This window comes from Suncus etruscus, chromosome 10, assembly GCF_024139225.1.
Source record: "Suncus etruscus isolate mSunEtr1 chromosome 10, mSunEtr1.pri.cur, whole genome shotgun sequence".
NCBI lineage: Eukaryota > Metazoa > Chordata > Mammalia > Eulipotyphla > Soricidae > Suncus > Suncus etruscus.
Genome location: NC_064857.1, coordinates 112,356,137 through 112,368,554, shown reverse-complemented (window position 1 = coordinate 112,368,554; position 12,418 = coordinate 112,356,137). Strand labels below are relative to the sequence as shown.

The window sequence follows — 12,418 nt, the reverse complement described above, 5'->3', positions numbered from 1 at the left end:
AACGTGAAAGCTATCATTCATCTTTCCCCTCACATCCATCCTTCACCTACACTACTTGTCTTTAATGACCACACACTGAATTCAGACTGAGAAACGGGATCACTGTTTTACCTGTCAGAGCAACTAAGGACCTATTAGTCATTCAGAGTTCCCTTCTCTCAATCCATGCCCAATCCTCACAAGTAAGTTTATTTTTCCTTTCTCCAAAATAGGTCTTTATTCTGCCCCTTCAGCAAGGCACACAATATCCCACTGGACCCTGCCAGTGGAGGCCAGAGGTCTTTACTCACCCCAGTCCCTGCACCATGTCAAACAGAGACCCAAGCAATGCCTCTTACTGTTGTGTCCCCTAGAAGTCTCCCCTGTAAAGACAGAGCAGTGTGCAGCTTGCCACCTCCCTTTCCAGTGTACTCTATCAACCCTACCCCACGCCCTACTGTACTCTTCCCTTGGCCTTGGTTTCTCATTCCACCACTCCTTCTATCCTCTCCCTTTCTAGAATGCTCCACAGAGGAAATCCACCTTCCTATGTTCTGCCTGCCTTACCAGCCAGTCCCTGGAACAGTCAGCATCTGACAACTGCCAGATATAAAAGAAGTTGCTGCCACTCCTCATATTTAAATTCCCTCCCATTATCCGTGACACACCTCCTCTCCCCAATTTGAAGTTGAGGTGACCAAGAATCAGAAATATAAAGGGAGCAGCAGCATTGCCATGCCACCTCTAGCTCTGATTCCCAGCACCACCATTCGACCCTCTGCCTGCACAAGAAAGAGGCACAAGGGACACAGGGGGGATCAGGCCTGGTATCCGCAGCCTTTGAGAGTCAGATAAGAGGGTCAGGCGACAGCCAAGAAGGCTCTCTTGAGAATCTAAAATAGCAGGGCCAGAATCTAAAGTCCTGAAGGAGATGGTAGAACAGAGCCAGTTGGTGGAGTCTCCAGTATTGGAGGCAGAGGTGCCTCCTGGGGTGGCCCAGCCTGCTCTGCTTACTTCTGTCTGGAAGGAGGTAAAGGAAACCCAGACTCATATCCAAGGATACCTCCACAGCAAGACTGCAGGCACTGCATGGAGCATACATTTTCATTCTCTCCTCTCTCTCTGTCTCTCTCTCTCTCTCTCTGTCTCTCTCTCGCTCTCTCTTTCTCACTCTCTTTCTCACTCTCTCTCTCCTCTCTCTCTATTTCTCTCTCTATTTCTCTGTCTCTCTCTCGCTCTCTCTTTCTCACTCTCTTTCTCACTCTCTCTCTCCTCTCTCTCTATTTCTCTCTCTATTTCTCTATTTCTCTCTCTATTTCTCTCTCTCTCTCTCTCTCTCTCTCTCTCTCTCTCTCTCTCTCTCTCTCTCTCTCTCTCTTCTCCATGGGTTCTCAAAGTGTCCAGGATCATGTGTCATGTGTCAATAACTGGAGCCTCACTGACCCCACAAGTGGAGAAGAGCACCCAAAGAATTATAACCCAGGTAAGAATTGCAGTGCCAACAGGCTGCTTGCAGGGCAGATCGCTCTGCATCTAATGGTGTGCTGAACTAGAGGATGCTCCACATCAGCCTGACTTTGATAAAGAAATGCATAGAATCCAGAATATTTAAATATAGGAACCTGATAACCAACAACAGCTAAAGTGGGAAAAAGTTTCACCAGGACAGACTGGTATGCCTGGAGCCCAGAGTCGGTCTTATGCCAATAAACTTCGGGGGTGAAGCCTTCTTGTAATCAGGCCAAGGATTTTTTCCATTTTCCCCATATTTTTCTGGGCCTATGCAAACAATGGCGATTGCCACTGTCACATCTTTACTAATTTTTTTAACCATTATCCTTAAAAAAATATTTACTGAACTTAAAAACAAATAACTGTAGATGGTAAGGGGGGGAATGTTACACTGGTAAAGGGGGGTGTTCTGTTTGTGACTGTGACCCAACTATAATCATGTTACTTAAATAAAAAATACATTAATAAAAAGGAAATAAAAAAAAAAAAGAATTGCAGTGCCACTGCCTTCAGAACAGTGACAGAAACATGCTCAGCAGAACACAGATGTGAAATGAAGCTTCACCATGATCCTTCCTTCACTCAAGTTTTGTTGGTCTTGTTAATGGCACTTAGGTACATATCCCTTGGCAGACAGGGTTGACTTTCAGGCTGGGATGTTTTCTCCCTTTCTACAAAGGAAAACATCCTTCACAATTCCCTGGAAGTACAGTCCTCCCAACTGCTGTCCTCTCTTCTCTCCTTTGATAAGGACAAGAAATTTGTCTTACTTCTCCAGTTGCGCTTAGGTAACAGCCATCCCACATGACAAATAGCAGCCAGCAATCCCAGTTAGGGTGAAATGGGAATCAGAAGTCTGGCCTGGCCTGGCCCCACTGGGAGCTGGGCAAGAGTTGCACAGGTCCCAGGTACCTGCTGTCAAGGAGGGTGGGCTGTGGCAAAAGACAGCTGCTGCCACCATTGGATGCAGAAAACCAAGTTTGAAAGTTACAGATGATGCCCTCCACCCAGGCCCAAATTCAGATTTAAGAGGCCTGGTGTGTTACTGGGCCAGCAAGATTCCCAGTTTTCAGGTATGGCATGGAAAGCTAAGTTAGACAGCCACCACTAGTCTAGTTCCAGTCTCCCATCTTCACCTGTGAAGCATCCACCAAGCTGAAATTGGGCTGGGATCAAAATGTGGTGCTTACAAATCTGTTTCCAGATTGTGGGCTTAGAATACTAGATCATGAAATCAAGTTCATAAAGAACTTTTTCTTTTGGAGCTAATACACCATGATGCTCCCTCTCAGAAAACTTGTGTTTCAGTCCTTTGAGCCATCTCCCAGGCCCAACAGACAGAGAGCAGATAATCCATCTGGATGGAGTGAACTCCATGCACTGCTCTGGGACACCTTTATTTTTGTAAACAAATGCAAGAAGCTAGTCTCCACCACTGCTAGGATCCCTTTCTCCTACCCTGCCTTTTCCCTGCCCTGCCCAGGAGCCTGACCTCAGGGTTCCACTGGACACTCTACGGGTGCTTCCATATCCTTCATGAGCCCCTGAAACCTATTTACACTTGCACAGCTCACCTACTCATGAACATTTGCCGCCAGGACATTCTGGTATTTAATGAAGATGCAGAACAACATCAGCAAAGTTGTGCTGCTAGGTGTAGGAGGGGGCTGCATTCTCAGAAGTATGAGTAGAAATCTGGGCCATGCACTGTGGCTGTGGTCTAAGGGTATGTGTGCACCATGTTACTGTTCTCGTCACACCACTGTCTCCCCTGGCTGGTGGCAAAGGGAGCCACAGAGTTGAAACTAAAATAGTTCAAGAATCCTTATGATTCTTACTAACAAATAATAAGAAAGCCCATGTAGAGTGCAATGAGCTTCTCCAACAATACACAGCATGCCAAGAGATCTGGAAGCAGACACTTCTTCCTAGCCATATGAAGCCATTTCTGTCACAGCCAAGTAGCATATTACAAAATGAGACAGCATCATTTCTGCTCCCATTCCGTCTGGGAGAGGGTTAAGGGAGGAAATAGGCAATTATCAAGCAACTATATAGAGCGTGTGCCTATACAGAGACCCTGTGAAGACTGCTCAGAGAAAGGATCAAGCATTTCAGGCCTGGTCACTCTGCTAAGCCACTGCTCCAGGAATGTCTTGGCTTGTAGTAAATGGAGAATAAGGGAGAGAAAGTCGCTAAACCTTCATCTGGCAACCACATCCCTGTACTGATAATGACATTGGCCAGAACACCCAAAAGCATTGGACAACTCCTGCACAGAACTGCTTTCTAGGTCCCCAGGGTGAGTCAAGTGCTACACATTAAAGCCAAACTGTATTTAAGTTTGGGTCTTTCTAAATCCAAATATGGGTCACCCAACACAAAGACTCAAAGGAAGAAATGCCAGCACTAGTCAAAAAAAGAGGCAAGAGACATTCTGTCACTCTTTGATTGGGGTATAGGACCCCTGAAGAAATGACACAATAAAGGGATCACTGTAACTAGGAGAAATACAACTTTATCTCCAATGAGCATTCTGCATCTGCTGGGATGCTGCTGGGGACCACTTCTCTCTTTCTTTCCAAGGTGCCTTCTCATACCCATCCTGAGCGCTGCCTCTTGGAGTCTGCCAACTGGACACACGGGCAGGTGACAGTGGCAAGCAGGAAAAGGTGTGGAAGGAGGTCACTTGGAGCTGAAGCAGGGCTCTTCCAGAGCTGTGTCTCTTCCATCCCCTGTACCATGCTGCCTCCCCAAGGTGGCTGCCTCCAGCCTGCACAAGTCCGCTCCAGGAAAAGGAGGGAAGCACAGAGGCAGGCAGCCTAGAGGGGAAAAAGTCCCCAAATACAAACATGCTGGTCACTTTGGAGCCCTTTAAGAATTCGCGCACCCTCAAAGTTGGAGGTTTCTGAGATTTATTCCCGAGGGACAGCGAAGCAGGTTCACTGCTCTCTACCTCTGACCAACAAATCCTCCCCCCCCCACCCCCCCAGATCTGCCGGGTTACACGGGAATCGGAAAGGAGAGCAACGACTAAAAGCACCTTAGTTCAAGGATTGATTCAGCAAAGACAACGGCTGCCACCCACCAAGCACCAAGCACCCGGAGGCTGACGGTGAATATCAAGACGGCCAACCAAACTGACAACCCGACAACTCGGAGGGGCGAACCCCGGAATTGGCCACCTATCATCCGCCAACTTTTTCCTTCCCCGCCAGTGCTGCTGCACGGCCCAGTAGCGTGCCCAGAGGGTGTTGCACACCGCATCTCTGCGCCCAGAGGGTGTTGCACGCCCCATCTCTGCCCAGAGGGTGTTGCACGCCCCATCGCGTCCCCCCGGGGTGCACAAGGCTCCCGTCCGCGTCCGCAGGCGGCCAAGCCAGACTTTGCGCCAAAATCTCCGCCAAGAGGGAGAGGCACCCAGTGACCCCCAGAGGGGAAAAGGAAAGGGAGCAAGCACGTAGGGCGAGAGCAGGCAAATGAATAAATAAATAGATAAATAAATGAATGAATGCAGCGCCAGGATAACTTGAGCAACTTTGCCGGCCCGCGGGGGCTCACCTAGCGCGAGCGTGGTCCAGGCGCGGCCGCTCCCCGCGCGCAGCCGGGCCCGCAGGCGCCCCCCGAGGCCGCCCCCCGGGGGCGGAGGCGGAGAGCCGGCCGAATCGCCGCCGCCGCCGCCGCCGCCGCGGGCTCCTCGCCGGCCCGCCGCGCCCTTGCGCCCCGGGGACGCCGATGCAGACGCGGCCGCGCGCTCGGGCCCGGGCTCCCCGCAGGCGCCGGGCTGAGGCGGCGGCGGCGGCGGCGGCGGCTTGGCGGCCGCGTCCCGGTGCTTGTTGCGCGCCTGCAGGACCATCTTGGCATAGTCGCGCGCGCGAGCGAGCCCGGGCCGACCGACCGACCGACGGGGAAGAAAGCGGCGGCGGGCGGAGCTCCCCGGCCGGCGGGAGGCGGGAGGCGGGGGGCGGGGGGCGGGAGGCGGGCCCGGGGGCGGAGAGGACGGCCGGCCGGGCGGGCGGACCCGCGCGCTCGCAGTCGCGGCCCCGGCTCGCGTCGTCATGGCGACCGCGGAACGCGGGGGGCGGGACGCAGAGGGAACGGGAGCTCAGCTCATTGGACAGCGCCACGGCAAACAGGGCGGAGCCCAGACTCTAGCCCCGCCCCAGACCGACAGCGGGACAAGAGCGCGGATGATTAGGCGGCGCGACGGGAAATGGGGCGGGACCTGGCCGCTAGCGGATCGCGGATCGCCGGGGGCAGGCACGATACCGAGGCTTATGGATTGGACGGCGAGACGAGAAACGAGGCGGGGCCTGGCCGCTGGCCCCGCCCCTAGCACGACCGCGGAACGCCTCGGGGAGGGAACAGGAGCGCGGCTAGAAAACCTTACGCGAAACGGGGCGGGACCTAGACTCTGGCCCCGCCCCCAGGTTGATCAGGGAATGCCGGGGGCGGGACGGGGCGGGAACGGGAGCGCGGCTGATTGGACGGCGCGACGGGAAATGGGGCGTGGCCTTACCGGTGACCCCCGCCCCCGACGCCTCGCCACCTCGCCTCTCCGCCTCACCGTGTCGGACTCACGCGCCAGGCCGCTCAGTGCGCACGCGCGGGCTTCTTGCGCGCTCTTTTTCTCCTTTTCCGTCAGGCCTGCCGGGCCTCCTGGTGAGCACTGCCCGGCTCTTTCCAGGACGCATGCGCGGGCTCCCTGCGAGCTCTTTTTCTCTCCTTTTGCGTCAGGCCTGCCGGGCCTCCTGGTGAGGAAGCAAGGGAGGAGGAAGGAAGGAAGGGTCCTGTGGGGGGGAGCAAACTCCGAAGCCGAGCAGCACTCCTGCAAAGCGAAAGAGAGAGTCTGAGTTCCTTTGGCTGCGTGCAACAAGTGCTAAAGTTTGTGGCCATGGAGCAAAGAAAACTTCCTGTAAAACTTCGAGGAAGCTGTTTTCCTCCACACGGTAATGCAGGAAATCCAAGAAAACGCGTCCCTGCTCACTCATGCCTTCCCTTGCACACTCGTGCTCATGCTAGCATTGTGCGCGCGCGCACACACACACACACACACACACACACATACACACACCTTGCTTTCACGTACATATATGTACCCTTTCCTTTGTACACCACTTTGTACAATATTAACATGCAAAAAATCCATTGTTTTTCCATATACAAATAATGAGAGATATTTAAAAAATCCCATTCACAGTTGTGCCTCAGAAAATTAAGTACCGTGGAATCAACTAACCAGGGATGGCGAACAAGTTCAACACCAAGACCCAACATTTTAAACTGAGAGTCAGAGAGCCACACCACGCAGTGGCCTGCCAAAACAGACAAACACTCACACAAAAGCATCTCATTTCAACAAGAATCTATTCAACACATACTGCATTTTGCACTTTTGAGTAAGGGTAAAAGTCCCGCAGTGGTGGTGAGGGTGTGCTGCGTCCTCCACACTAAGAGCTAACGTTAAGCAAGATGTGACCCAACAAGTGACACACGGTCGTGTGCCCCACCCCCACCCCGCTCGCTGGCCCGTGCAGTTGTTTTCGAGGGATGGGAGACAGCGAGTCGGTTCTGCTAGTTCTGAAACGTCTAGAACTCCAGAGAAGAACAGTGTGAGGTACTTGTCTAGACCATGTCGCCCTTTGGGGAGCTGGAAAGAGTAGATAGGGTAGGGCACTTGCCTTGCACCCAGATGACCTGGGTTCCATCCAAACTTCACCAGAAGTGAGCTCAAGGGAGAACGGTTTTTGATGTGGCCCCAAAATCAATTTTAAAAAAAGTATGGCCATTTATATTAAAAGCAAGCTGCCTGCATGAACTGTTGTTTTATTGAGAACATAGACCACCCCCATGGGGGGGATAAGGACAGATAGTTCATAACTAAAATATGAAAGCTAAAGTTCTTATAAACAGAGGCTGGAATAAATAAAATGTAGTTAGAAAATGTAGTACAATCATATAATGGAACAATTTACAAATATAAATAAGATGGAATTTTGCCATCAACAACAGAATTGCTATTAACATTAGAATAATACAAAACAAAATCAGAAGAAAAAATGTTGGATTATTTCATCTATGTGTACAATAAAAGGACATGAATTGATAACAGACCCACAAAAACCCATAAGCCCTAAATTTATAGACAAATTAACAGATAAGCCAAAAGACAATAATAAAACGATCTGCCAGAGAAGAACATGATTGGAGGGTATTGGTAGGAACTTTTTTATTAAAAAGAAAAAAAGGAAAAGGAAGAAATATATATATATTTCTTCTATTATATATAGATGACTTTAAACTTAATGGAAAAATAATTACTAAAACAGGGAACAAAAGAAAAACTACTGTTTATCATTTTACTGGAATAACAAGAAATGAATGTAGGTAAAATATAACTCTTTAGAAAATATTGGTTATATAGAAAAGCAAATCATTTAAAAAATAATAATAAATTGAAGCCAGTTTGAATCGAGCTATGGTGTGTGAGCCCAGCAGAGAGGGGAGAGAGAGAGAGAGAGAGAGAGAGAGAGAGAGAGAGAGAGAGAGAGAGAGAGAGAGAGAGAGAGAGAGAGAGAGAGAGAGAGAGAGAGAGAGAGAGAGAGAGAAAGGGAGGAAGGAAGAAGGAAGGAAAGGAAGGAAGGAAGGAAGAAGGAAGGAAGGAAGGAAGGAAGGAAGGAAGGAAGGAAGGAAGGAAGGAAGGAAGGAAGGAAGGAAGGAAGGAAGGAAGGAGGAAGGAAGGAAGGAAGGAGAAACACTATTTGGAATTTAGAATTAAACTGATGTGTATGAGCTCATCAGCAGAATCTTTTAGGCTATGGGTAGAGTTCAGACTAAAAAAAAAACCTCCAGTTTGAATTGATCTGAGCTTGTCATGTGTGCTGTGTGCCAAGTTTCAACTAAAAGAATAAGCCAGTTTGAATTGAACTGATGTATGTGAACCCAGTGGAAGCATCTATGGGCTGTGGCAGTGTTTGGATTTAAAAAAAAAAAAAAACTAGTTTGTATTGAGCTGAGGTATGGGCCCAGCAGCAGTAGCTGTGAGCTTTGCCAGAGTTTGGACTTTAAAAAGTGCCAGTTAGAATTGAACTGAGGAGTGTGAGCCCAGTGACAGCAGCTGGGGACTGTAGCTGGAGTTTGGACTTAGAAAGAGCAGCAGTTTGAATTGAAACTGAAGTATGTGAGCACAGCAGCGGCAGCTTGAGGGCAGTGGGCAGAGTTTGTACTAAACAAAAACAAAAACAAAAAACGAAACACCACTTTGAATTGAGCTTGAATTGAGTGAGCTGAGATATGTGATCACAGCAGCAGTGGCTGAAAGCTGTGGCCAGAGTGTAGGCTTGAAAAAGTAGCATATGGAATTTAACTGAGGTGTGAGAGCTCAGCAAGGGCATGATGCTCCACTTCACACCATCACTGCTTATTTCTTCTAGTCAAGGAGACCCACCACAACAAATAAAAAACAGCACCACACTGCAAAGGTCACAAGGAAAAACAACTCAGAATACCACAGCACCTGTGACTAATGGATCTCGTTCTGAAGGCCTATCCAAATTTAGCCACCTACATAACCCTTCTTTTGTTTTTGTTTTTGGGTCACATCTGGCAGCCTGGCTCTGCACTCAGAAATCATTCCTGGCAGTTCAGGGGACCATATGGGATGCTGGGAATCGAACCAGGGTTCGTCTTGGGTTGGGCAAGTGCAAGGCAAATGCCCTACTGTGCTATCTCTCCAGCCCCTACTTGACCCTTTTAATCAGGACTATAGAGAGGAAATGTTAAAGCTGTTTAGAGAACTCAAGGAAACCATGTAACAGCCTGTGAGACTCAACAGGATGTGAGGGCAGCGATGAAAAAACTTCAAAGAAAAATATGAGTTGAAAAACATGATAGGTGACATGTAAACTTCACTAGAAAAACTCAGCAGAGTAATACCTGCTGAGGAAAGAATCAGTGAGCTTGAAGGTGAACTGAATAATACCTCCAAACAGCGTAAGAGGCTGAAAAAGAGCCTTAAAATAAATGCTCAGGGTCCCGGAGAGATAACACAGTTGCTTTGCCTTGCAAGCAGCTGATCCAGGACCTAAGGTGGTTGGTTCGAATCCCGGTGTCCCATACGGTCCTCCGTGCCTGCCAGGAGCTATTTCTGAGTAGACAGCCAGGAGTAACCCCTGAGCACCGCCGGTTGTGCCCAAAAACCAAAATAAATAAATAAATAAATAAATGCTCAGAAGATGAAAAAAAATTCCCAAAGAAAGCAAGCAGATAACAACAGAAATCTGGAATAATCCCAGCAGAAACAACATAAGAATCATTGTGGTCCCTCTAGGGGTAGCTATGACATTTTTCAAAGAAGTGGAATCAACACTGCTAAAATACATTTGAACAATAAACATCCATGAATAGTTAAAGCAATCCTTGGGGAAAAGAATATGGAGGCATCACTTTCCCCACTTAAAATTGTACTATAAAGCAATAGTCACTGAAGCAGCATGGTATTGGAAAAAAGACAGACACTCAGATAAATAGAATATACTACAGTATTCTGAAACTGACTGCCCAGGTTTACAACCAATTAATCTTTGATAAAAGGGAAAGGAAAAATAAGGTGGAGCAAGTAAAGTCTCTTCAACAAGAAAATACATCTAATCTTATAAAAAATGCAGAGAAGAAATGGGCACTTCCTCAAAGAAAAAATATAGATGGACAAAAGTTACATGAAAAAAATTGTTCCACACTATTAACCATCAGGGGTTTGCAAATAAAAACAAGTTATCACACACCAACAGAGTCTGGCATACATCACAATGAACAAGAACAACCAGTGCTGTCTCGGAAGTGGAGGAAAACGTACTCATTCATTGCTAGTGGAAATACCTTCTAGTACAGTATTCTTGGAAAACAATGTGGTTATTCCTTAAAAAACTGAAAGTTGAGCTTCCTTATGATCCAGCAGTAACATTCCTAGGGGTATACCTAGAAACATATAAACACAATACAAAAATTCCCTTTGCATTTATCATAGCACTATTTACAATAGCCAGAAACTGGGAGCAACCCAGGTATCTGACAACAGATGAGTACCTGAAGAAATGTGGTATATCTACACAATGGAATAATATGCAGCCATTAGTAAATATGAAGTCATGAAATATGCTTATATGTGAATGGACATGGAGTTTATTTTTTGAGTGAAATGAGTCAGAGGTAGATAAATAATAATAGAATCATATCACTCATCTGTGAGACATAGGAAAATAAAAGACAATGTGGTGATGATATCCAGAGACTATAGAGATGAGGATTAGGAGGACCAGTCATGGTAGGAAGCTTGCCACAAAAATCAGAGAATGCAGGTAGAGAAGGGTCTCTTATGTAAGGGACATGCCTGGCACTCTTCATCACCAGTAGTGCAAACCATAGTGGGGGAGGGGTGGAGAGTGAGAAAGAGACAGTAGAAGTAAAATGCTTGCCCCAAAGGCAGGTGGAGGAGGGCAGGTGGCAGGGAGGGGCCATTAAGAAGAGTGAGAGGAAACGACATTTATGGCAGGAAATGCACACTGGTGACGTTTGTTGTACATTGTATGACTGTAACTCATTAATGAACAACTTGATAGTTAAAAGAACTGTATTATGAACAACCTTGTAATCATGGTTAACTACAAAAAATAAAACTCCAGAAAAAGAAAAAAATTAGATAAATATCAGGGTCTGAGCGCTAGCACAATGGATAGGGTGTTTGTCTGGCCCATGGTTGACCCAGCATCCTCTAGTATCTCCCAAGCCTGCCAGGAAAATTTTCTGAGCACTGAGTCAGGAGTAATTCCTGAGCACCACTAGTTGTGGCCAAAGAAAACCAAAAAAAACTTAGTGAAATACAGATACATCTTTATTTATATTTTAAATGACAAGAAAAGTTAGAAGAGTTTATTAAAAAAATTGAAAATGTTATTTGTGGATTTGGCAGGCCTCCGCCATGCCGGAGGCCTTCTTAACCAGGCCTAGTGGGGGTGCGGGACTTGGGTAACCCCAGCACCCCTCTACCGCCTTGCTCCAGATCTCCAGGGCTTCCCCGGGCCACGTGCCTGGGCAAGCCGGTGAGTTGGGTCCCTTGGTGGAGCTTGAAGTTACCCTAGGCTTTCCCCCATTATCCATTCAGCTCCTTAGGGAGGGTCTGGGTGGGGCTCTGAACTTCTGGCCTCCCAGTTTCTTGAAGTCACTGGTAATCTCTGTCCAGTCTATATTTTCAAAATCGCATGGAGGCTATTGCCCCCGCGATCACAAGAAACATTAATAGTACTCACTATCATTGAATTATGTTTTTATGTATGCAGAATGTCCATTTTGTACTCTGCCCTTTTGCATACCCCTTCATAAGATCATATTTCTCTTTAATTTCCTTAACTCCTATCATCATTACTCCTCATTTACCCTTTCTAACTTAAGTACTGTAGAGTCCTAAGTCACATACCAAAGTTGTGCCCTGGAGTTAACACCCACCCAACTATCTTAAAAGGCATAAAGGACATTTATATCTTTTCAACATTTTATGGGTGTTTTCTTTTTTTTTTTTTTTTTTTTTTTTTTTTTTGGTTTTTGGGCCACACCCGGTGACGCTCAGGGGTTACTCCTGGCTATGCGCTCAGAAGTCGCTCCTGGCTTGGGGGACCATATGGGACGCCGGGGGATCGAACCGCGGTCCGTCTCCTAGGCTAGCGCAGGTAAGGCAGGCACCTTACCTCGAGCGCCACCGCCCGGCCCCAATGGGTGTTTTCTTTGATGGCTATAAACTTTTGCTGAATATTTTCTTATACAGTGACGATCCCCCCCCCCATGTTTTTTATCTTCTTTTTGTGAACTGCTCAATATGGAATTTGGTGTGAAAGAATCCCTCAGTTTAATGCTTACGTTTGAACCAAGTCATGGG

The 12,418-nt window shown here is 47.7% G+C and overlaps 1 protein-coding gene across 1 annotated transcript in view; it reads right to left on the bottom strand.

Annotated features, from left to right (window-relative positions):
* DPY19L1 (dpy-19 like C-mannosyltransferase 1) overlaps window positions 1-5,347 on the bottom strand; it is a 95,996-nt gene extending 90,649 nt beyond the window's left edge. Inside the window, exon 1 of the mRNA XM_049782173.1 lies at window positions 5,053-5,347. Within this exon, the coding sequence (XP_049638130.1) occupies window positions 5,053-5,347 (295 nt within the window). The remainder of the gene's footprint in view (window positions 1-5,052) is intronic.
* Window positions 5,348-12,418: the final 7,071 nt, after the last annotated feature.